The 27,382-nt window shown below is 38.9% G+C and overlaps 1 protein-coding gene across 1 annotated transcript in view; it reads left to right on the forward strand.

The window, feature by feature from the left end:
• gfra3 (GDNF family receptor alpha 3) overlaps positions 1-27,382 on the forward strand; it is a 76,977-nt gene that overhangs the window by 37,057 nt on the left and 12,538 nt on the right. The window contains exons 3-7 of the mRNA XM_056472813.1: positions 3,717-3,809; positions 14,070-14,418; positions 22,461-22,570; positions 22,985-23,119; positions 26,668-26,798. Coding sequence (XP_056328788.1) covers positions 3,717-3,809; positions 14,070-14,418; positions 22,461-22,570; positions 22,985-23,119; positions 26,668-26,798 — 818 coding nt within the window. The remainder of the gene's footprint in view (positions 1-3,716; positions 3,810-14,069; positions 14,419-22,460; positions 22,571-22,984; positions 23,120-26,667; positions 26,799-27,382) is intronic.

Consider the following 27,382-nt stretch of genomic DNA (forward strand, 5'->3'; position numbering starts at 1 on the left):
CTTCTTGTACAATCTGAGACCCACTTTATATCGTATATCAATCAGGCAGTGGAGATCATTGATTTTTAAAGAAAGCAGCTTAAACGCGCCGATTTATTTACGGCATACAGTTCACCGGAAGCGCTTGACCCAAGTTACTAAAAAATAAAAAGTCCTTTGCATATACCCTATTGCATGTTTATATTTTGAAAGGCGATGCGGTGTTGCCAGATATTACATATTACTATACAAACAAACTAAAGCAATTCCTCAAAAACTGCGCAAATATGGAAATCTTGTATTTTGCAAATAGGATAAATTGCTATCTTCATTAAAGGAACACTCGTCTTTAAAAAAAATTCTAATTTTACAACTACCTTACATTTACAGTTGAGTTTTTCCAATTTGAATCTGATCTCCAGGTCCATTATGATGATAGGATCTCACTCAATTACCAAAATGTTTAGATAATCTTCCTATTCAAAGCTTGACCCCTCTGTTACATTGTTTAATAAGATCAACGGGGGCGTCACGGTGGCGTAGTGGGTAGCACGATCGCCTCAGGGCAAGAAGGTCGCTGGTTCTCATGTTCTAGTTAGTAGTTAGCAAGTTTGCATGTTATCCCTGTGTTCGCGTGGGTTTCCTCCACAGTCCAAAGACATGCGGTATAGGTGAATTGAATAAGCTAAATTGGCTGTAGTGTAGGTGTGTGAATGCAAGAGTGTATGGGTGTTTCCCAGTGTTGGGTTGCTGGCTAGAAGGGAGGGCATGCGCTGCGTAAAACATATGCTGGATAAGTTGGTGGTTCATTCTGCTGTGGCGACCCCTGATTGTTAAAGGGACTAAGCCGAAAAGTTAATGAATGAAAAATGAAAAGTTGCTATTTTCTAGGTCGAAATGGTTAAGAACTATACTCTCATTCCAGCAGGCACAATGATATTACACAGCACATTAATTAGTCCCCATATTTATAACTCTTCCAACGAGACTGAGACTAATATCATTAATATCATTGCGCCTGCGACATGCTAATGGTCTAATCCAATTCAATTATTTATGCTAAGCTAAGCTAAAAATGCTCCCGCCAGACCCAGCGATTGGCTATATGGATTCAAAAATGGTAAAACTCAACTGTTTATCTCTAAAGGACTTGTAAAATGAGCCTATTAAAAAAGTGGAGGGTTCCTGTAACACAGTTGCATTAAGTATTAAAAACAAGTCCAACGATGCAATGCTTATCCAACTTTGACTCTACTGTGTTTTAAATTATAGGTTGCACTTCCGGTTTAGGGAACTTTATTTCATAGAATTAAAACAAATAAATAAAAAATATATAATTTAATAAATAAAATAAATAAACAAATAAATACAAATAAATTTTGTGTTAATGTATGTGGGTGTTTCCCCAGTGTTGGGTTGTGGCTGGAAGGGCATCTGCTGCATAAAACTTATGCTGGATAAGTTGGCAATTCATTTCCCTGTGGCGACCCCTGATTAATGAAGGGACTAAGCGAAAAGAAAATGAATGAATGAGACCAACGCAAAAATGAAAAGTTGCTATTTTCTAGGTCGAAATGGTTAAGAAGTATACTCTCATTCCCAGCATAATAATCAAGGAATTTTGCTGCTGTACCATGACTACAGCAGGCGCAACGATATTACACAGCACATTAATTAGTCCCCATATTTATAACTCTTCCAATGAGACTGAGACTAATATCATTAATATCATTGCACCTGCGACATGCTAATGGTCTAATCCAATTCAATTATTTATGCTAAGCTAAGCTAAAAGTTCTCCTGCTAAACCCAGAGATTGGCTATATGGATTAAAAAATGGTAAACGCAACTGTTTAACTCTGGGGGTGTTGTAAAATGGGCCTATTGTCAAAAAAACAATGGATGGTTCCTTTAACACTGCTGCATTAAGTATTAGGTCCAACAATGCAATGCTTATCCAACTTTGACTCTACTGTGTTTTAAATTATGGGTTCCACTTCCGGTTTGGGAAACTTTATTTAATAGAATTGAAACAAATAATTTTAAATATTTATAATTTAATAAATAAAATAAACAAAAATAAATTTGTGTTACAAATAGTACAAATACAGTATACACAGTGAAACTGGGTGAGAGGCATGTGACTCAGAATAGTTTTGTGTTTACATGTGTTCAGCAAATTCAGATCTGTGTCAGATGTAAGCAAAAAATCTGTTTTTGTGCAAATGTAAATGCAGTCTCTTGGTCTAAACATGCATGCATGACTGACACTTGATGTTGCGCCTCCGTAGATGGAGATGTGCTGTATGTGTAAGTGCGTGTACAGGATTTGTAACAAAATCCTGCCTGTTTGCATTTGTTTAAAGGGATCACCAAATTTCTACAAAAATGTCCCCAAAAGAATGTGACAACATGACAAAAACCTCCTTCTGGGGATGTAGACACAATAATAACATGCTCGTGAAATGACTGGATGTGTATTGTGGGGTTTGGCTAAGTGTGTAAGATCTTTTTTGAGAAAATATGAGCTGTGCTTGCTGAAAAATGTAGCAATAATTGTTAATCTGTTAAGGCTCGTGAAGTTTGAATACATAGTGCTTATTCGTACATAGTGCTAGTGTTTTACATAGTTATTACGAAACAAAAACTGAATGTTCAAAAACATTTAAAGAATAAATACATTTAAAACAATCAATCAAATGTAAAAAAAAAAAATTCTATATAAAATTAAATAAAAATTATTTATAAACAAACTGAATATTTAAAAAACATTTAAAGAATAAATACATTTAAAACAAATGTAAAATAATAAAAAAAATTCTATATAAAATAAAAATTCCAATTATTTATGAGCAAACTGAATATTCAAAAACATTTAAAGGATAAATACATTTAAAACAATCAATCAAATGTAAAATAATAAAAAAACATTCTATATAAAATTAAATAAAAATTATTTATAAACAAACTGAATATTCAAAAACATTTAAAGAATAAATACATTTAAAACAATCAAATGTAAAATAAAAAAAAATTGAATAAAAATCATTATTTTGTTTTCCTTCGGCTTAGTCCCTTTATTCATCAGGGGTCTAAATAAAAAATAAATGAAAAATTAAATAAAAGAATATAAATAAATAAAGAATAAAACTAAAATTCACTAATAAAATAAACAAAATCTAATTAATACATAAAGGTAAATGTCAAATTGTACTTATTCGTAATTAATTGTAAAAATGTAATCATTTTAATTTGTTAAACAGAACATTAGTAATTAAATAGTAAATAATTCATACATCTTTTATGGATGTACACATAAGTAGACAAGTTTCTGTTCATTTGAGTACAATGTATATAAATAGAAAGCCACCACAGCAGTAAATTTACAGTACAAGCTTAAGCGTGTGCGTGAGTGTGTGTGTGTGTGGTTTCATTTTCACCAATCTTGACTTGCGGCATCCCCAGGGTTGTGTGATACAAATAGACTTAATGCTATTTCAACTCATGTCTTGTTCCTGACCCTGAAATGTGTGGACTGACAGTTCAACAAATTCATATATCAAAACGAATCACGGCCTATTTAGATCTGTGAAAACTCAATAAATCATAATCGAAGAAGTATCATATGATCTCTGCAATTTGATTACGTGGTGCTAATGATTAGGCAGTTATGGTGAGATTAACTACTCAAAACAATCCGAAGTGTTAATGTGTGTGTGTTTGTGTGTGTGTTGCAGGTTATGATGACATTGAGACGTCCCCATATGAAGACATTGAACTGGAACTTGTGAGAAACACTGAAACATCAAAACTGGCCTCCATAGTTTCAGGTATTTCAGCCTGCGATACAATGTTTTCTTCCACAGCTGAATGCACTGTGATGACGGACGGAGTGTATCGCTGTATGTTTGCACTTAATAGTTTTTTCCTTGTTGTCTTGCTGTTGTATTTCTGTGGGAGAAATACATATAAAAAAGTATGTATGACAGTATCTGAAGGTTTTAAGACCAGGGTCAGAAATGAATTCAATTCAATTCAATTCAATTCACCTTTATTTGTATAGCGCTTATACAATGTGGATTGTGTCAAAGCAGCTTCACATAAAAGGTCATAGTAAATAGGAACAGTGTAGTTCAATTTGTAGTGTTTAAGTTCAGTTTAGTTTAGCTCAGTTAAGTGTGGTTTAATAATCACTACTGAGAGTCCAAATATTGAAGAGCAAATCCAACGATGTGCAGCTCTATAGATCCTGAACCATGCAAGCCAGTGGCGACAGCGGAGAGGGAAAAAAAAAACTTCACTAATTGGCGGAAGTGAAAAAAAAAAAAAAAACCTTGAGAGAAGCCAGGCTCAGTTGGGCACAATCATTTTAATTTCTCCGCTGGCCAAACGTCTTGTGCAGAGCTGCAGTCTCAGTGGCGGATGCTGGAAGCTGGCCTCAGCGAAGACTCGTCTGTCTCTGGAGCGTCACAGGAAATGAAAGGGATAGGGATCGAAATAAATGGCCATTTACTGTTAATTTACTCACTTTCAGGTCACGAATTTGCTCTTCAGCAGAACATTAAAGAATTTAAAAAGAGATTATTCATTTAATAGAGCTAAAACTGATATTTGGTGATTCAGAAAATGCCAGTCAGGATTAGGCATGGGACGCTAACCATTTTCAAGGTATACCGGGGTTTGGAAAAGTCAAGGTTTTAAAATCGGCAAAATTTTCTGCTATACTGTTCCTAAGGTATGTGTAAGATTTTTATTACATTTTTTTTTCAGCTTTTTAGGAAAAAGGTATCGCCAACAGAAAAAAAATATCCAAAGATGTTATTTTAAATAAGAGAAGAGAGCAGCCTGACATTTTTACTGTTCCAAAATATTTTAAATGTTTCCCAAAATAAAATATATTGTGTTCAAAGGGGAAAAAGTATTCGTTTTTTTCAGGGTGTCCCAGGGGTCTTAAAATGTCTTAAATTTCAAAAACTCACTGAAAAATTCACTGTAATATGCTGTTGTGGGACTTTTAAACAGGTCATAATTTTCACAAATTGTCCATGTAAAGCTGTAGTCAATCAGTACAACCAACAAATCCATCCATCAAAGTTTGACAAAATTAACATTTATTAACTATTTAGCAGTATGTTTGTCTCCCTTACATCCTTACAATAACAATTGTTTAAAAGTTCTCCATGTTTTCATGCATAAATTTATGTTGTGCATAAATGTTGTTTATTATAGCTTTTAAAACTTTGAGACATTCCTATTGTCTTTAATTTAATATTGTTTATGCTACGTTGTATTTGTGAAAAATATTCTGTTTTGGTGTGATTTTCAGAAGACTAAATTAGTATCTCATTGTGAGTGTCGAATAAATAAATGACACCTAAACATTACTGTTTTGTTGTATATAGCATTATAAAGTAATTTAGAAGTTAAAGGTGATATTAAACTAGAAGGTGTAGTTACCCTCAAAATAAATATTAACCTTGATTTAGACCTCAGAATTCAGAAAATATGTTATTGAATATTAGGAAACAAAATAAAATTTTAAAAAATGTAATTTATTTTGGGCATAAATTTTGTTTATGATAGCTTTTAAAACTTAAAAATTTTAAAACTTTAAAATTAAACTTAAAAAAAAACGTTAAAAACTTTAAATAGCTTTTTAAAAACTCATTTTTTTAAAGAAGAGTTGTGCTAATAAACATATATGTACATAACTAGTGTTTGTTTGTTTTGACACATTATTTAAAATAAGTGGCTAAGAAATAACTGAATTTTAATTTTTATTGGGCAAGCAAAAAAAAATCCACTGGTTATTACAGAAAATTATTAGCGTTTTGCCCTGTGATAGTCTGAAATTTCATTGATAATGGTCTTAAAAAGGTCTTAAAAAGTCTTAAATTTGACGTGATGAAACCTGCAGAAACCATGTTTTTAGCCAGACATTTAAAAAAAATACATTTTAGAGCAGTAATCACAATACTGTAAAAGCGTGATATTTTTATCGATGGTTATCATACTGTCAGAATCTTATACCGGCCCAGTCAGGATTACTGTCACTTTAAGGCTAAAAAAAAACAAAAATCATATACAGGCAATATGAAATTAATGTTATTGTTGCCGTCGCCTTTAAAGGGTCACGTGTTATGAAGCGGACAGGAGACAGAGGTAAGGAAACGTTAGGGTGTTTATTAAATGACAACAAGGAGCACATGAAGGATAGCCTGGAGGATCAGGAATGATGTTGGGGTCTTTTCCTCCGTGGCTGGGTAACAGGAATACACGAGGATGGACAGCACACACCAGATACAGCTGACAGAGGATGACACAGACTTGGAAGGACTGGAAGACAGGACGATTCGGGAGGACCAGGAAGACTAGGAGGAATACAAAGAGAACAGGTAAGTAAATCGTTTGTTTTAGCTGAGGATGACTACGCTGAGTGGTCGCTCAGTTGTCCGCTTTCGTCGAGACGAGCCCGGACAATGAGCGACTGGAGTGCTGTGCTTTTATCTGGTGCTCGTGAATGTGATGCAGCTGTGTGCTCATTAGAAGTCAGGTGCTGGTGATCTTCGTGAGTGGGGGTCGTGAGAGCCTGACCAATCCATGACAGTACCCCCCTCCCCAGGGCCCGCTCCTGAGGGCCGACACCCTCCGACGCCGTGGTGGTCTCCCTCTGCCTCTAGGCGCTGGGAACTCAGGGTGGCTCTCATGAAACTCCACCATGAGACTAGGATCGAGAATATCAGCTCTGGGAACCCATGTCCTTTCTTCGGGGCCGTACCCTTCCCAGTCCACCAGGTACTCCAACTGGCCACCACGACGTCGGGAACGCAAGATCTCCTTCACTGCGTAGACGGCTCCTTCTTCTAGGAGCAGTGGAGGAGGGGGTTCCTCTTCGTGGTCAGGCTCTGTGGAGGGAAGAACAGGATCGTGATAGGGTTTCAGGAGTGATACGTGGAATGTAGGGTGAATACGGTAGTGAGAGGGTAATTGTAGTTTGTAGGTGACGGGGTTAACCTGTTCCACGATGGTGAAGGGACCAACAAATCGGGGACTTAACTTGCGAGAGGGCAGTCGCATGCGTATGTCCCGGGTGGATAGCCACACCTTTTGTCCGGGTGTGTATCTGGGTTCTTCAGACCTTCTCCTATCGGCGGTTACCTTGCTTCGACGGACTGCCCTCTGCAGATGTTGATGAGCCTCGTCCCAGACTCTCTCGCTCTCCCGGAACCAGTGATCCACTGCGGGGACATCAGATGGTTCGCCATCCCAGGGAAAGAGCGGTGGTTGGAAGCCCAGGACGCACTGGAATGGCGTGAGTCCGGTGGAGGGTTGCCGCAGTGAATTTTGGGCATATTCTGCCCAGCCCAAATACTGGCTCCAGGAGTTCTGGTGACCACTGCAGAAGGTCCTCAGGAACCGTCCCACCTCCTGAATCTTCCTCTCTGTCTGCCCGTTGGTTTGGGGATGATATCCAGAAGAGAGGCTGACGGCCACACCTAGGAGCTTGAAGAAGGCTTTCCATAGACGTGAGATGAACTGTGGACCTCTGTCCGACACAATATCTTCTGGAATACCAAATGACCTGAAGACTTGATTAAAGATATTGTCGGCAGTTTCAAAGGCTGTGGGAAGACCTTTCAGAGGGATTAGTTTGACAAACTTTGAGAATCTATCTACTATGACTAGAATACAGGTATTACCTTCTGACGAAGGGAGGTCAGTGATAAAGTCCACTCCTAGGTGTGACCAGGGACGGTTCGGAATCGGCAAGGGATGGAGCTTTCCAGCGGGTAGATGACGTGGGCTCTTGGATTGGGCACAGTCCTTACAGCCCTGAACATATTGCCTCACATCCCTTGCCATGTTTGGCCACCAGAATCGTTGGGATACTAGCGAGAGAGTATTGTTGATCCCTGGGTGTCCAGTGCCTAGCGAGGTATGTAAGGAGTGGATCAGATCTACCCGGTGTTCAGGTGGTATGAACTGCCGATGAGGAGGGCATCCCGGCGGAGCAGGGGCTTCCGGAGTGGCAACGACTGGAGGAGCGTTCCAGGTGATCGGACAAATGGAGATGTGTTCGGGAAGAATCTTCGTTGGGAGTTCTTCATGATCGTGATGCTCGTGTAAACGAGAGAGAGCGTCTGCTCTTAGATTCTTGGGTCCTGGACGATAGGAAATGGAGAAATCAAAACGTGAGAAGAAAAGTGACCATCTGGCTTGACGTGGACATAGTCTCTTGGCCTCTTTGATGTATTGGAGGTTTTTGTGATCTGTGATCACCTGGAACGGATGTTTGGCTCCCTCCAACCAGTGACGCCACTCCTCCAAGGCTAGCTTGATTGCTAGAAGCTCCCTGTCTCCTATGCTGTAATTCTGCTCCGCCGGGCTCAACTTCCGAGAGAAATAGGCACAGGGATGCAGTCGGGGCGGTGTATCATGATGTTGAGATAATACTGCCCCGACGCCGGTGGTGGATGCGTCCACTTCCACCACGAAAGGAAGATTTGGGTCAGGATGAGTCAGGAGTGGGGCCCTTGTGAACTCCTTCTTAAGAAGGCGGAAGGCTGCGGCTGCTTCTTTGGTCCACTCCAGTCCTTTGGGTTTACCCTTGAGGAGATTAGTGAGAGGTGATGTAATCCTGCTGTAGTCCTTGATAAACCGTCTATAAAAGTTAGCAAACCCAAGAAACCTCTGGAGCTCCTTAATGGAAGTGGGTTCTGACCAGGATAGAACAGCCTCAATTTTCTTCCCATCCATACGTATACCGGTTTGGTCAATGATGTATCCCAAGAAATGAATCGACTTCTGGTGGAATGAGCATTTCTCCGCTTTGAGGTAGAGGTGATGTTCTCTCAATGTGTGTAGGACCTCCGCAACGTGTTGGCGATGTTCGGCCTCACTCCGGGAGTAAATGAGGATGTCATCTATGTACACTATTACACAGTGGTGAAGAAACTCCCGGAGGACTTCATGAATGAAGTTTTGGAATACGGAGGGGGCGTTGACCAGACCGTAAGGCATGACCTCATATTCATAGTGGCCAGTAGGGGTCACGAATGCTGTCTTCCATTGGTCCCCCTCACGTATTCTTATCAGATTATACGCGCTGCGGAGGTCCAATTTAGTGAAGACTTTAGCTTCTCGGAGCTGTTCCAAAGCGGCTGGTACCAGAGGAAGGGGATATCGGTATTTTACTGTACCGTTATTTAGGACCCTGTAGTCGATGCATGGACGCAGCCCTCCGTCCTTCTTGGCCACAAAGAAGAAGCTTGAGGCGGCTGGTGATTTTGAGTGACGTATGTACCCCTGACTCAGAGCCTCCCTTATGTAATCTTCCATTGCCTGATTCTCTGGAAGCGAGAGCGGGTAGATCCTACCTCTTGGCAACTGGGCATCTGGAACTAGGTCGATCGCGCAGTCCCATGGCCGATGCGGCGGTAGCTGGGAAGCTCTCTTGGGGCAGAAGACATCATGAAAGGAGCTGTACTCCTTAGGAATGTGGATAGACTGCTTCTCAGGAGGGCTCTCGACCGATGTTGCAAACAAAGAAATGGGGTTCCGACCTTGAAGAGGGAGATTTGGAAAACAGGCAGGTGTACATCCAGATCCCCATTTCTTTATCTCTCCTGTGCCCCAAGAGATGATGGGATCGTGCTTCACCAGCCACGGGCGCCCTAGAATGATGTCCATATTTGCACCCTCCAGAACCAGAAATTGAATCCTCTCTTGATGTAACAACCCCACTTGAAGAAGGATGTCTTCGCATTGTCGATGGATACGGGTCGAAGATCGAGTGCACTGGGTTATCGGTTGTATCTGGTATATATGCGAGGACGCCTCAGTACGGAGGTGGAGTTGACGACAGAGGGATTGGGAGATGAAGTTCCCTGCTGACCCGGAGTCGATGAGGGCTGTGACAAGGAGAGAAATAGAGGCAGTAGTTATTTGTACGGTGGTAGTAAGTGGTTTACATTGTTCAATATTCGTACTGAATACACTCACTGAAGTCCGAATGGGACGAAGGGGACACTCCATACGGGTGTGTCCACTGACACCGCAGTATAGACACAGACCCCGGGTCAGCCTCCTCTGTCGTTCCGCTGATGTCAGTCTTCCAGACTCTATTATCATGGGTTCTGGTTCTGGAGAGGCTGTTGACTCAGGCGATTGGAGGAGTGCAGACGAGGGGGTGATGGTGTCCTGTTGATAGGAACGGAGACGATCGGAACATCGGAGAGAATGTTGGATGAATCTCTCCAGACCCATTGTATCATCTAATGTGGCCAGTTGGATTCGGAGAGTGGGTTCCAAGCCGAGCCGGTACGTGGTCAACAACGATCTCTCATTCCATCCACTTGCAGCTGCTAGAGTGCGAAAACCGGAGAGCATATTCCTGTGTAGATAGAGTACCTTGCTTTAGATGATACAGCTGCTCTCCAGCGGCTACTTCCCCATCAGAACGTCCAAACACCTCTTTGAAATACTCCGTGAAGGTAGTGATGGAATTCATGACCGGCCCGGCTTGGTTCCAGATCGTCTCAGCCCATTTAAGTGCAGGTCCAGAGAGTAGAGATACGATGTAGGCGATCTTCGACTTATCTGTGGGATATAGAGAAGGTTGCATTTCGAATATGAGGGAACATTGTAACAGAAAACCATTGCACTCCCCCGCTCCGCCTGAGTAGGGCGCTGGTCGGGCCATGGGACTGGAAGGAAGGGCCGAAGAAGAAACTGTGGAGGCGGAAGTGCTCGGTGCTGGTGGTGCGTTGGAAAGTGGAGCTGGTGGCTGTAGAATCCGCTTCAACTGGTCCACCAGCTCTTGAAGGTGATCGGGGGTGCTCATGTTGTCGTCGTTAAAGGTCCGGGCTTCTGTTATGAAGCGGACAGGAGACAGAGGTAAGGAAACGTTAGGGTGTTTATTAAATGACAACAAGGAGCACATGAAGGATAGCCTGGAGGATCAGGAATGATGTTGGGGTCTTTTCCTCCGTGGCTGGGTAACAGGAATACACGAGGATGGACAGCACACACCAGATACAGCTGACAGAGGATGACACAGACTTGGAAGGACTGGAAGACAGGACGATTCGGGAGGACCAGGAAGACTAGGAGGAATACAAAGAGAACAGGTAAGTAAATCGTTTGTTTTAGCTGAGGATGACTACGCTGAGTGGTCGCTCAGTTGTCCGCTTTCGTCGAGACGAGCCCGGACAATGAGCGACTGGAGTGCTGTGCTTTTATCTGGTGCTCGTGAATGTGATGCAGCTGTGTGCTCATTAGAAGTCAGGTGCTGGTGATCTTCGTGAGTGGGGGTCGTGAGAGCCTGACCAATCCATGACATCACGAAACACCAAAACACATATTTTGAGATGTTAACAGTCATATATGTGTTCCACGTTGCTAAAACACTATCAGGAGGCATATATTTAGCTAAAAAGTGAAAATTGGTTGTTTTTGCGTTGAGCAAATTCGTTTTTCCAGTTTAAAAAGAAAATCTGAAGTTGCGTCACAGCCATGAGATTATTGTGTAAATTGTAGCGTCGTGACTGGCTGTCTCTACTGGCTGGTACAAAGTACATCATTGAGTTTTTAGCACATCTGTTCATTAATTCATGAGAAAGACTTGGTTCAAACCAATCAGCGCAATCTATTGTGAACGAGATGCAACTTCATTAATATGCATGATATAGCTTCGAAGACTCTTCTACCTGTTACAGTGCTCAGAGAGATGCCAGGTTGTGTTGCCAACTGTAATTCAAACAAGTGGAAGAAGAATTGTTCGGAGACATGAGTTGTCAGTGTTGTGTTTATAAATGTGCCGCACGAAGGTATTATTTCCATTTTCTCGCGATGAGAGCACAGCTCACATGTGGACCCACATGTGTGGATTACAGTGGTCTGCTAACATGCGACAAAAATACGTTTGTAAGGAACATTTTTTACCAGAGAGCTTTTCGAATCTGGAAATGGGGAAATTCGGATTTGCCACTCGTTACCTTTTAAAAAAAGACGCGGTTCCAGTTCCTGTTGATTGTCCTGTCAATATTATGGACTGAAAATCCTCCACTTCCACGAAGCTCTCAGATCTGCTGTAAATTCTGCTCTCCAAATCACTGTCTATCTGCGTCTGTGTTTGTTTTGCCTTTGTAAAAATCAGAGCGTGCATGTACTGAAACTCCCCTTTTCCTGCAAACCCTTCCCTCTTCTGCGACTCGACACTCCCACCTAAACAAAGCTGGACTCACCCACTTTCCTGACTTATTTCAAACTAGAGGTATGAAAACACCCAGCTATGACAGGGGGGTTTCATGGCCCTTTAAAACCTCGCGAAGGTCATTTTTTAAAGTTGCTTTAATTCATGTATCAATGTTGTCTTTTACCTCAATCAGATTACTTTACACTGTTACAAATAAAATCTACATTTTGTAAAAAGGAATGTAAATTAGATATTATAATTACAGTATAATTAAAGTGCAATATTGTGACTCAATAGCATGTGTTTTTATGCAAGGTTCTTTTGTTTTCATTTTGATTATTTTAACGTGCATTAAAATGAGGTGAATGAAAACAAGGAACAAACAATATACACCTTGAAACCAAGAGCACCCTCTGGCTTTTGGAGATTTTTACTAAACAAACAAACACGCTTTGCTGACAAGATGTGCATGACAGTTGAATTTTATACTTTAAAGACTATAATATGAACAAAACAAAACTACAAAACCGATCCTGAATAAAAGAGAACAAGCTGACTATACAGTATACACACACACCACACTTACTGGCCACTTTATTAGGTACACCTTACTAGTTCCGGGTTGGACCCCCTTTTGCCTTCAGAACTGCCTTAATCCTTCTTGGCATAGATGTTATCCTGCTGGAAGTAGCCATCAGAAGATGGGTACACTGTGGTCATTAAGGGATGGACATGGTCAGCAACAATACTCGGGTAGGTTGTGGTGTTGACACAATACTGAATTGGTACTAATGGGCCCAAAGTGAGCCAAGAAAATATCCCCCACACCATTACACCACCAGCCTGAACCATTGATACAAGGAAGGATGGATTCATGCTTTCATGTTGTTGATGCAAAATTCTGATGCTACCATTTGAATGTCGCTGCAGAAACTGAGACTCACCAGACCAGGCAACGTTTTTTCAGTCTTTTATTGTCCAATTTTGGTAAGCCTGTGTGAATTGTGGCCTCAGTTTCCTATTCTTAGCTGACAGAAGTGGCACCCGGTGTGGTCTTCTGCTGCTGTAGCCAATCCGCCTCAAGTTTGGATGTGTTGTGCATTCAGAGATGCTCTTCTGCATACCTCGGTTGTAACGAGTGGTTATTTTAATTACTGTTGCCTTTCTATCTGCTCAAACCAGTCTGGCCATTCTCCTCTGATCTCTGACATCAACCATTTGCACCCACAGAACTGCCGCTCACTGGATATTTTCTCTTTTTCAGACCATTCTCTGTAAACCCTAGAGATGGTTGTGCGTGAAAATTCCAGTAGATCAGCAGTTTCTGAAATACTCTGACCAGCCTGTCTGACACCAACAACCATGCCTTGTTCAAACTCCCTTAAATCACCTTTCTTCCCCATTCTGATGCTCAGTTTGAACTGCAGCAGATCATCTTGATCATGTCTACATGCCTAAAGGCTTTCAGTTGCTGCCATGTGATTGGCTGATTAGAAATGTGCGTTACCGAGCAGTTGAACAGATGTACCTAATAAAGTGGCCAGTGAGTGGATATATGTATGTAACATAATTCAATAGTAATGATGTAGGCTACCATAATGGGGCATTTATTTAAAGCGATTTCTGTAATCCAGTTGGACAAAAAAAATTCAAAGCAAATTATTTATACAACAACATTAAAGTACACAAATCTCATAAATGATGCAAATTGATTTAAATTTAATCTGCCTGCAAAAACAAGGTCACATATAAACCAAATTTATGCTGATGTCATGCTCTATAGAGTAATTACACTAAATTATTTGATTGTGTCTTCATCAGAACAGGTTTTTCAGGGAGGACAGTCAGATATCGATACAGCACTTGATTGAAAGCATCTCTTTCTCTTTTCCAGTGTCGTCCCTTCCTCTGACGGATCAGAACCAGTGTCTGAAAGCCGCTCAGGACTGTGGGCTGTATGAGAAGTGTGGCTCCCTGCGCTCCGAATACGCTTTAGCTTGCACTAAGATCTCACCCAACACAAACCACTGTAACCGACACAAATGTCACCGAGCCCTGCGGAGGTTCCTGGAGCGCGTTCCTGAGGAGTACAGCTTTGGTGTCTTATTTTGCCCCTGCTCGGATACTCTGTGCGGAGAGAGAAGGAGAAAAACCATTGTGCCCTCCTGTTCCTACGAGGAGCGAGACGGACAGCCAAACTGCCTTCATCTGGAGAGCTATTGCCTCAAAGACAACCTGTGCAGGTTAGAAAATCTGTCTCCTAGCTGTGTGCTTTATTTAATTTAATTTAATTTAATTTAATTTAATTTAATTTAAATTTATTTTTTAATTAAATTAAATTAAATTAAATTAAATTAAATTAAATTAAATTAAATTAAATTAAATTAAATTAAATTTAATTTAATTTAATTTTTATTTATTTATTTTATTATTTATTTATTTATTTTACTATTTAATATATTATTATTTGTTATAATATGTAGGAATAAAATAAAACAAATACATGCATAAAACACATATTGTAGTTTAGATTCTAATAAAAAAGTACATTTATTTTTAGTATTTATAAGTAGTAACACAATAAAATGAAATGAAATAAAATAAAATATTTTGGCATGAAACTAATTGTAGCTTCAAATAAAAAAGTACATTTATTTTTAGTGGTTATAATAAGTAATAAAGTTAAATGAAATTAAATAACATAAAATCAAAAATGAGCATGAAACACATTGTAGCTTTGGTTTTAATATAAAAGGTACATTTAGTTTTAGTAGTTATAAAACATAATTAAGTAAATTTAAAAAACCTAATATACAGTCAGACAAGTCAGAATTATTAGCCCCCCTTTGAATATATATATATATATATATATATATATATATATATATATATATATATATATATATATATATATATATATATATATATATATATATATATATATATATATATATATCACAAATTATGTTTATCAGAGCAAGGAAATTTTCACAGTATTACTGGTTATATTTTTCCTTCTGGAGAAAGTCTTATTTGTTTTATTTCGGTTAGAATAAAAGCAGTTTTACAATTTTTCAAACCCATTTTAAGGTCAAAATTATTAGCCCCTTTAAGCTATATTTTTTTTCTCGATAGTCAACAGAACAAACCATTGTTATACAATAACTTGCCTAATTACCCTAACCTGCCTAGTTAACCTAATTAACCTAGTTAAGCCTTTAAATGTCACTTTAAGCTGTATTGAAGTGTCTTGAAAAACATCGAGTCAAATATTATTTACTGTCATCATGGAAAAGATAAAATAAATCAGTTATTAGAAATGAGTTATTAAAACTATTCTGTTTAGAAATAGAAATAAATCTTTTCTCCGTTAAACAAAAATCGAGGAAAAAACTAAACAGGGGGGCTAATATTTCTGACTTCAACTGCATATAAGCATGAAACATTGTTAACACTGTAGCCTTAGTTTTTAATAATAAAGGTACATTTATTAATAAAATAAAATAAAATAAAATAAAATAAAATAAAATAAAATAAAATAAAATAAAATAAAATAAAATAAAATAAAATAAAATAAAATAAAATAAAATAAAATAAAATAAAACCAGCCTGGTATGTAAAAAATGGATATGAAAAAAAAAAAGACGCTGCTGCAGAATGTCAGAGCTGACGTGATGATGAAAAGATCTGCTGAATCAATATTTTGAATCTGTTCTTTGAAATGAACTGCCAATTTGTGTAAGTGATTCTGACATATCGCGCGGCCGTCAGATGCTCTACCGCTCATTCAAACCAGACAAACTCCAGCTTTGATAACAGCACAGCATGATAATTTCCACCTTTCTTCGCAAAGTACAAGGCTTTCCTTTTATCTCCCTCTAGAAACAGATGTCTCTGGCAGTAATGCTTATCTAAGCATCATTAATAGCACAGAACATGCTGAGTTGGATGGAAGAAGGGACAACAGGTCGTGTATTATACGATTAGACACGTCGACTGTGTATTTAAACAAGGATAAAACTCAGATATGTTTGCAGAACAGAGACGCTAACCTTTAACACGGACACATTGTAGTTAGCGTGGGTCGTTTTCTTAAAGGAGGCAGATCTTTATATATTTAAAACAAAAACTTAATTACGGTCACTGGTGTCAGAATTTCTGCATCTACATGGACACAATGTAGAATACAGAAAATATTGTTATTGGCAGCTTTCTAAATGATACTTGAATTGGTATTTATTTACAGTAGTTGACTCAAACTAGTGTCCAGTTTTAAAACCATTATAATATTGGCTGGATTTGTGTTTATTAATCTAGTAAACTAGTAGTCATTTTGAATGTTTGGCTAATTGAAAATAACCCTTCATTTAACGTTTATTATGTATTTTTTTTGCTGAACTAACTAGACTTATTTTTTGTCTTCGTAATTAAGCCCTTAAGCCTTCGTATTAGCTAAAGTTAACTCTTGTTTTTACAGTGTCTGGAATAGCTCTTTCAGGCCATTATTATAAGCACTGTTTTTGATAGGGCTAGAGGTACTATTGATGTACAGATCACTTAACAAACCATTGTTATAAACCCAACCAGTAGTGTTTTCAATAATCAAAAATAAGAGTAAACGACCACATAGTTTTATTTTACATTTTACATTGCTTTCATATCTCCAAACTGACCATGCCAGAAAAGTTGTCCATGTGGAGATACAGTAAATAGGTGAGGCAAAAATATTCAAATACAAATCACAGACACTGTTAAGTTGTTTTGTGGTATTTATTTCAAATAATCCTTTATTCGTCAATAATATGTAAATGGCATTCATTTGAAAAGAAACAAAAGTTGTTGGCTTCGCACTGCCCCATAGCATTTATTTTACTTACTTTACCATCTATCCATGCATCCAACCATCTATTTATCCATGCATCCATCCTTTCATCCATCCATCCATCCATCTAACCATCTGTTTATCCATGCATCCAACCATCTATTTATCCATGCATCTATCATCTATCCATACTTTCTACCATCCATCTATCCGTCCCTCCAACCAACCAACCAACCAACCAACCAATTAACCAACCAACCATCTATCCATGGCATCCAACCATCTATTTATCCGTGCATCCATCCTTTCATCCATCCATACTTCCAACCAACCAACCAACCAACCAACCAACCATCTATTTATCCATGCATCCATCCTTTCATCCATCCATACTTCCAACCAACCAACCATCTATTTATCCATGCATCCATCCTTTCATCCAACCAACCAACCAACCATCTATCTATGGCATGCAACCATCTATTTATCCATGCATCTATCCATCCATCCACCCATCCATACTTCCAACCAACCAACCAACCAACCAATCAACCAACCAACCATCTATCCATGGCATGAACCATCTATTTATCCATGCATATATTATCCATCCATCCATCCATCCATCCATGCATCCAACCAACCAACCAACCATTAATCCATGGCATCCAACCCTCTATTTATCTATGCATATATCCATCCATCCATACTTCCAACCATCCATCCATCTAACCAACCAACCATCCATATATTTATCCGTGCATCTATCCATCCAACCATATATTTATCCGTGCATCCATCCATCCATCCATCCATCCAACCAACCATATATTTTTCCGTCCATCCATCCAACCAACCATATATTTATCCGTGCATCCATCCATCCAAGCATCTATTTATCCATGCATTCATCCATCCAAGCATCTATTTGTCCATGCATTCATCAATCCAAGCATCTATTTGTCTATCCAGCCATCCATCCATCCTTCCAACCAACCAACCAACCATCCATCTTTCCATGAATCCATCCATCCATGCATCCAACTATCTATTTATCCATGCATCGATCCACTCACACATCCATCCATACAACCAAAGGCTGCTTGTCCACCGAAAAATTTTTTTTCTCAAGCTGAGGATTTGTTTTCTGTTGTTATCAATGGTAGTCCTGCATTTTTCAATGTGCGAAGCACTAAGCAGGCGTTTTACAGTCAGCACTGCATTTTTTTCAGACGTTGCAAGTTATAAAAAAAGCGGAACAGGTGAATTGAATAAACTATGATTTATGTATGGAGTGTATGGATGTTTTCCAGTGTTGGGTTGCGGCTGGAAGGGCATCCGCTGTGTAAAACATATGCTGGATAAGTTGGCGTTTCATTCCGCTGTGGCGGCCCCTGATAAATAAAGGGACTAAGCCGAAAAGAAAATGAATGAATAAGCATTTGAACATACATCATATAACTCAGGATATCTGAACACAGCCTAAATGAGCGCCTTCTCTACAATGATATAACGGTAAAAAAAAAAGTTGCCATCCCAACTTGCTACTATAAACAGACGCTCGCAATGATTACCCCACCTTCAACCTCTTCTGATTGGTCCACTTTTCTTGTAACTGACAGTGAAGTGTGAAATTTGAAGACCATTTAACTTGACACAGCATCTAAAAAAGTGCAGTGCGGTGCTTGAAAAAATGCAAGATGCTAGCATAACGGTCAAATAAGTCCATCAAATGTGTGCTTACATTGAAAAACAATAGAAAAGTAGCTCTTTGGAGTGGAAAAATGCATTCTGTGTGAACGGCCCCATAAGGTACGCCCAGCCATCCTGTAAAGAAAGATCTTGTCCTTTCAATCATAACCCAAAGCTAATGGCCATAGGTGAGAGTAGCAACATGTTAAATCAAGAGCTTTGCTTTTCTGCTCAGCTCTCTTCTTTACCACAACAGACCGGTGCACTGCTTTGCTGCTGCCGCAACACCAATCTGTCTTTCAATCTCATGTTCAATCCTTCCCTCACTCATGAACAAAACCCCAAGATACTTGAACTCCACCTGAGGCAAGGACTCTTCTCCAATGAACTCCATCCACACTCATGAACATATACTGTATGCATACAGAGTGGAATGCAGAAAAATAAGTAAACCCTTTAGCAGTAAAATGAACAAGCATGCAAGCAATTAACCTAATATGTTTCTCACCCACATAACTGGTCTGTAAACAGTAATGACCAGGGCTTGAAAATAACTTTTTTGATCACCAGCCACTGTGGCTAGTAGATTTCCAACGTTACTAGCCACTTGCCATTTTCACTAGCCACACTTTTGTTGTTTGGAAAATATATTTTATATGAATAAATGTGACTTTGACATGCTACAATTGTTTGATTTAGATGTGTTATGTCCACATGCCTCCTCATTCATTTCACTTCTTGTGTGTGTTGTGTATGAGCTTGCTCAGTGTGCATGAGCAAATGGGTTGTGTCGTATTGCAATTCGTTTTTATTTCACATGACTTTTTAGGGCTCAAAATTAAGGATATACCAAATTTATCTCTGACCACACCAAAAATAAATCATTATTTGACAGCCACACATTTTAAATGTGTCAAAGCAAGCAAAATATAGCGGCATACATGTACTTTTTATTGAACAAAACTTATCTTTTTTTTTTTAATTTACAAATAAAAAGACCTATTGTCATGTATCTAAAATATGCACAGTAATCCGTCCTGGCTAAAGGTCCCAGATCAGCAGTTACTACACATAAATGGGGAGTTAATCTCATATTAAAGCAATGTTATTGTAAAGGATGATAATTAAACTATAGTAACAAAAGTAACTGTAAGCAAAAGAAAGCAGGTAAAAACATACCGTGTGTGATAATGAAACGATGATCACATGCACACGGTTAATGTTAGGCCTGTTAATAATCTGTTCAAAGAATAACTTAAAACGAAAGCAGTGACCGCTGCTGCTTATAAAAGGATATATTTTTTCAATCTTGATCTCTAGAAAGCAGCAGGGCTTCGGGTACACGATCATTGCTTTTTTCCAGTCTATTTCAAAGAGAACCGATTGCACCAGTTGCGTTTCCTCTACACACTGTTGTTTCGCGCAAGTAAACGAGAGCGCACGCTCTCATAAGGTATTCACCTGCGTTCTTTTGCTTTAAGAAAACTATGATTTAAAAATTATTTGCAACCAGTCAAAGTGGGTAGTGGGGGCAGCTGTCTTACCCGCCAGAGCTGTAATCTACCCGCATTTGGCGGGTTGGAGGGGGTTAATGTCAAGCCCACACTCATTACAACATTACATCATACTCATGAGGTTTATAATGTGACTTATCCCACTTTTCAGATCATTATTATGCATCCTTTAAAATTTCAAACACTGCAAAGAACGAAAAAAATACACATGTGGTATTGACCTTATTTTTCATGTACGAGCGGGTGCCGCCATTGGAATATTTTTGGCTCAAGATTTCCGGTCTCATTCACTTCCATAGGTTTTAAAATAAAGTTTCACAAACTAATTTCAAGAGGAGCACGCGATATGATCGACTACAGCTGGTCCTTCTTGCTAATCATTAGCTAGCCTATCGGATCATTCCAAACTTACTATAAATATCCTGCCTAAACTTTATTCCTTATCTTTGTTTTGGAACCCCCCATATCCTCCCCTTCTCCCTCCTCCTCAATTCTAGGATTGGGTGACACGGGTCGCCTCGCAGCGTGAGGGCCAATAGTTCAAGTTCTAATTGAACCAGTCTGCACTCTCTGCACGAAGTTTGCATGTTCTCCCCGTGTTTGTGTAGGTTTTTCGCGAGTACTCCGGTTTCTTCCTGCAGTCTAAAAACATGTGACATAAGCGAATTGTAATAACAGTCACAAGCACTTAACACATACATACTGAATCGACTTTTATTGAACTACCTAATTAACCAAGGTTTAGGTACAAAAACGAACCGGGGGGGCTCTTGAGAAATACCTGATCTCGTATCCCTCCTACTGCCCATTGACCAAGCCAGAACCTTCGGCTCATCTATCTCCGAGCTCAGGGTTCTCTCCTGGGACAGCATGCCAAACCTGCTATTATAGCATTATCTAAGTGTGAACTCTTGAAAACAGGTTCTTATGCTGCTTCATGTTGCAAACTGATCTTTTATTATTATATTATTTTACATTTTAAGCCATGAACACACTTGTTTGTAGAGCAACATAGTAGAGCTTGGACATTTTCTGCCATAGTCATTTCTCCCATAGGTGACTGAATCAAAAGAACAAAAACAATCGCAAAAACAAGCGCACTTTCACATTGTAGAATAAGGTTAATAAATCAGATTTATGCACTGTGACAAAAGTCTTGTCATCGATCCCAGTTGTAAGAGCAACAAATAATAACTTGACTTCTAGTTGATTTTCTGGAAAAGTGGTTGAAGGTAGATTTTTCTGATGAATCATCTGTTGAACTGCATCCCAATCATCACAAATACTGCAGAAGACCTATTGGAACCTGCATGGACCCAAGATTCTCATAGAAATAAGTCAAGTTTGGTGAAAGAAAGATCATGGTTTGGGGTTACATTCGGTATGGAGGAATGCGAGAGATCTGCAGAGTGGATGGCAACATCAACAGCCTGAGGTACCAGGACATTTGTGCTGCCCATTACATTACAAACCGCAGGAGAGGGTAAAATCTTCAGCAGGATAGCGCTGCTTCTCATACTTCAGCCTCCACATCAAAGTTCCTGAAAACAAAGAAAGTCAAGGTGCTCCAGGTTTGGCCAGCCCAATCACCAGACATGAACATTATTGAGCATGTCGGGGTTAAGAGGAAGGAGGAGGTGTTGAAAATGAATCCAAAGAATCTTGATGACCTACGGGAGTCCTGCAAGAGCGCTTTCTTTGCCATTCCAGATGACTTTATTAATAAGTTATTTGAGTCATTGCAGAGATGTATGGATGCAGTCCTCCAAGCTCACGGGATTCATACACATTAATTTTTTTTCCACTGCACCATGACTTTATATTCTATACTGTACATTATTTCTGTTATTTCTTCATTATTTCTTTCTAAGCAAAGTCAGACCTTACTGTCCTAAATAAATAATTAAAAAAATCAAGGCATGATCATATTTTTTTGGTAAAATAAGCGTAATCTAGAGGCCTTTGCCTTTCATTTTAAACACTTCTGATACCAAATAATCAACTAGAAGTCAAGTTATTATTTGTTGTTCCTAAAACTTGGATAGGCGACAAGACTGTTGTCAGGTAGTGTATATATATATATATATATATATATATATATATATATATATATATATATATATATATATATATATATATATATATATATATATATATATATATATATATATATACATATACATTTCCTGTCAGAATTGAACACACATTTTTGTTCTAACCAATCTGTGTCTGTATTCAAATTTTTCTGGTCCGTCAGGTCAAGACTGGCTGATTTCCAGCAGAACTGTCAGCCGTCCTCCGTCTCTCCCTCCGGCTGTCTCCGGGATAGTGGAGCCGTGTGCCTCAAGGCCTACGCTGGGCTCATCGGTGAGAAACCAACCTCGCACGACCTTGAAAAATGGATGCACGCTTAATGAAGAGCACAAAGCGCACAAATCAATACCTCACTGCACAGTCTGTACTTAAATAATATTACATTTTTAATGACGAGCACTTCACTCTGCGTCCTGCTGGAGTGAGTAGACTGAAACGAGAATTGGTAACGGGAATGGTCAGAGCGGTTTGGGTTCAACTTCATGTCGTGGGTTTGCTTTAACCCAGTGTGCCACTTAGATTGAATTAGCAGACCAACCTGAGGCAACATAATTAAAGCGGAAGGGGGTGGATAGGCTACACTGCTTGGTGATTCTCCCAGATGGGCTTCAGGGTAATTGGCATGGGATCTTTTCCTCTGGCTGTCTCTCATCCTGTCTTTCTCTCTCTCCCTCCCTCCCTCCACAGGTACCATCATGACACCAAACTACGTGAGTAACAGCAGTACAGAGGTGTCGCAGTGGTGTAATTGCGAAGGCAGCGGGAACCAGTGGCAGGACTGCCTGCGTATCCTGTACATGTTCAACAGCAACACTTGTCTTCGTGAGTATAGCGGAATTTCATTAGCATATCTGAGAGGTCTGAGAAAAAGAATGTTAGTTTAGCACTTCTCTGAAATATTTGTTGTTTCCTACAGGAGCAGAGTTGTGCTTACATTCTTTAAATGGCCAGTTGCCATCTGTTTCTCATACTGTAACAGCACCTTCTCCTGAACAAAAGGAATAAATAAAATACGTAAATTAATGAATGAATGGGTGAGTGAATGAATGAGAGTGAATGGGTGACTGAATGAGTGAATGGAATAGGTGAAGGAATGTGTGAGTGAATAAATGAGTGAATGAATGGGTGAATGAATGAGTGAATAAATGAATAAACAAATAAGGGAATGGGCAAATGAATAAGTGAATGGGCAAATTAATAAGTGAATGAATGGGTGAATGAATGGTCGAATGCATGGGTAAATGGATAAATGAATGAAAGAAAGACTAAAAGAATGAATGAAAGAATTAATGAGTGAGTGAATGGGTAAATGAGTGCATGAATGAATGAAAGTGAATGGGTGATTGAATGAGTGAATGAATAAGTGAAGGAGTGAGTGAGTAAATTAATGAGTGAATAAATGGTTGAAAGATTAAATGACTGGGTGAATAAGTGAACGAATGAGTGAGTGAATGGTTGAATGCATGAGTGAATGATTAAATAAATGAAAGAAAGAATTAATGATTGAATGAATGAACGAGAGTGAATGGGTGATTGAATGAGTGAATGAATAAGTGAAGGAATGCGTGAGTGAATAAATGAGTTGAATTGAATGAATGGTTGAATTGAATGACTGGGTGAATGGAAAGAAAAAAATGAATTAGTGAGTAAATGGGTGAACGAGTGAGTGAATGAAGAATGAAAGTGAATGGGTGATTAAATCAGTGAATGAATACATGAAGGAATGAGTGAGTGAATAAAGCTGCGGTCACACTGGGCTTTTCCTCCCATAGACTTCCATTCATACTCACGCGAATGCGTCAGACCTGAAACGCAAGGTCATGCGTCAAGTTTCGCATACCGCTGTGGTGCAGAGTTCAAGCTTGGTGAACCATGACCTGTGAAATCGCATCACTTGACTGCAAGAAACCAATCGAGGATCAAAACAGAACCTATCTGGACAGAAACTTAAAACATGGAGCGATCACTCGCTTTTTTTAAATGTCTAATCATCTTGTTTATTCCCGCTCATTTTCGCAGTGCCGCAAGACACAATTTCGCACACACAAAGCCCAGCGTGACCGTAGCTTTAATGAGTAAATGAATGGGTAGATGGGTGAATGAATGAGTGAGTGGTTGAATGCATGAGTGAATGAATAAATTAATTAAAGAAAAAAATGAATGAAGGAAAGAATGAGTGAGTGAATGGGTGAATGAATGCGAGTGAATGGGTGAATGAATGAGTGAATGGGTGAATGAGTGAATGAATAGGTGAAATAATTAATGAATGACTGGGTGAATGAATTAGTGAATGGGTGAATGAATCAGTGGTTGAATACATGAGTGAAGGGGTGAACGAAAGAGTGAGTGAGTGAACGGGCGAAATAATGAATGAATAAGTGAATGGTAAATGAAAGACTGGATGAATAAGTGAATGAATGAGTGAGTGAATAGTGGAATGCGTGAGTGATTGAATGAGTGGATGAATGAATGAATGAATGAATGAACAAATTATCAGTTCTCTACGCTAGAAGAAAATAGGCCGTTGTGATACTCCTTATAGTTCTGCTGTGAAAGATACAAGCGATGGGACAAATTTGGGAAAACCCTATAAGAATACTAATTAAAAAGTAATCCCTCTGACCCCTTTATTGACAGAAAAGTGTTTATCCCTTTAACAGACATTATAACTGCTTGGTTGATATTTGTCCATAGATTCTTATTAGAACAAAAAAATCTAAATTTGGTGTCAGGAATGCAATTGAACCAAAGAAATTGTAAAAAACAAACAAACAAACAAGCAAGCAAACAAACAAACAAACAAACCCAATAAAATTATATATACAGTGGGGGAAATAAGTATTGAACATCATCACCATTTTTCTCAGAAAACATATTTCTAAAGGTGCTGTTGGCTTAAGATTTTCCCGTATGTTGGTAACAACCAAAGAAATCCATATATGAAAAGAAAACAAAACTAATTGGTTTACAAATAAAGTTATGTGTAATAAAATGAAATGACGCAGGGAAAAAGGGATTAAACACATGAAGAAAGGGAGCTGTAGAAAGGCAGTGAAAGCCCAGACAGGAGCTGAAATCTTTCAGCAATATTAATATTCAGCAAATCTCTGCCCTTTATCAGTGTAAATTAATATTAGATGCTTCACTCCAACATCTACATTAGAAGGATGATAAAGATGAATCCAGGGTGGACATTTTAGCAAGACAATGATCCAAAACACAGCCAAGGAAACTCTCAAATGGTTCAGGGAGAGGGCTAAGACAGATTCCTACTGTAGCTTTCCATACCCCATACTGTTGTTGAAGATGACAAAATAAAAAGCGGCCATTTTAATAACAGGACATAGCCTAAGACAGATCCTTCTGGCATTCCAGACTTTAATGCTGGTAAAAATGCAAGAAAACAAACAAACAGTCCAAAAACAAAAACAGTGATTTAACCGGCCTCCTCATTAACAGAACAGGGCCTAAGATAGATACTTGTGGCATTCCATATTTTACTGCTATAAAAAACAACAAGAACAACTGTAATCTGACCGGTCAGTTTATTTGTAGGAGAGGGCCGAGGACAGATGCGTGTCGCAGTTCATGTATTACGGCTGTTTAGATTGATGATTTTCTCATTTAAATAAGCAAAATGATAAAACAGTTACGATCAGAGGTTTAAATTAACTTAGTGAATTGTCTATGAATGATTATGTAAGACGCAGTTACGTTGTAAACAATCATATCAGATGTAAACCTGATACTGAGATGCCACGAAGGTCATTTATAATTTTAACAAGTCTAGTTTCTGTACTACGATAGGACTACAATTCTTTGCTGATATCATTAGTTTTTATGAAGCATCTAGATAGGGTCTGTATTTTGCCATGTGTTTTTTAATGAGGGGCTTAATAAGTGCTTAATAAGCATTATCATGAAGGGTCTTGGGATGAGGCCTAGCAATAATGTAATAATATCAATAAGAGGCTCTGGTGCAACAGGTAGCATCTCTTTCAGTAATTTAGTTGGTATGGGATCTCGGCCTTGGCAGCTTTTACAGCCTGTCCTCCACAGGACATTCTGTCTTCCAAGCTATTTTAAAGACCTCTAAATGAGTTTTTCACCATTACATCAATTCATTTATATAATGATCTCAAACTAATTCTTTAAAGGCTCTGGCATATAGAAAATACCTTCAATATCTTTGTTCATTTAAAACAAGGATATGAACTAAAGGTATATTGTGTCTTCTTTCCTGATCTCTAATTCTGCTTTCACAGTATTACTAAATCATTATCTGTATTCCTTATACCTTATAATTCTTATTTCCATGTAAAACTCAAATAAAATCAGTCTAAAACTTTCTTCATCCCTTTATCTGACAGGTAATGCTATTGATAATATGGGAAGCTCCACCCCTCGTCCTGTAGAGGGCACACCCCTTCCTCCACCACGCCCCTCCCCTCAGGTCCAGCGTGATGAGCTGAACATCAACCTGCTGCCTGAACCCAATGCAGTAAGTAGCAAATACATTTCCTAACACAGAACCACCATACTAATAGGACTTTAATATATACTAACCGGCCACTTTATACTAGAACAAGTTTAGACCCCTTTTTGCCTTCAGAACTGCCTTAATCCTTTGTGGCATAGATTCAACAAGGTACTGGAAATATTCCTCAGAGATTTTGGTCCATATTGACATGATAGCGTCAAACAGTTTTGTCAGCTGCACATCCATGATGTGAATTTTCTGTTCCACCACATTCCAAAGGTGCTCTATTGGATTGAGGTCTGGTGATTGTGGAGGCCGTTTGAATACAGTGAACTCATTGTCATGTTCAAGAAACCAGTCTGAGATGATACGCGCTTTATGACACGGCGCCCAAAAGTGTACCAAGAAAATATCCCCCACACCATTACATCACCACCACCAGCCTGAACCATTGATACAGACAGGATGGATCCATTCTTTCATGTTGTTGATGCCAAATTCTAACCCTACCATCCGAATGTCACAGTAAAAAAATCGAGACTCATCAGACCAGGCAGCATTTTTCTAATCTATTGTCCAATTTTGGTGCGAATTGTAGCCTCAGT

This window comes from Danio aesculapii, chromosome 14 (genome assembly GCF_903798145.1).
Source record: "Danio aesculapii chromosome 14, fDanAes4.1, whole genome shotgun sequence".
In the NCBI taxonomy this organism is placed as follows: domain Eukaryota; kingdom Metazoa; phylum Chordata; class Actinopteri; order Cypriniformes; family Danionidae; genus Danio; species Danio aesculapii.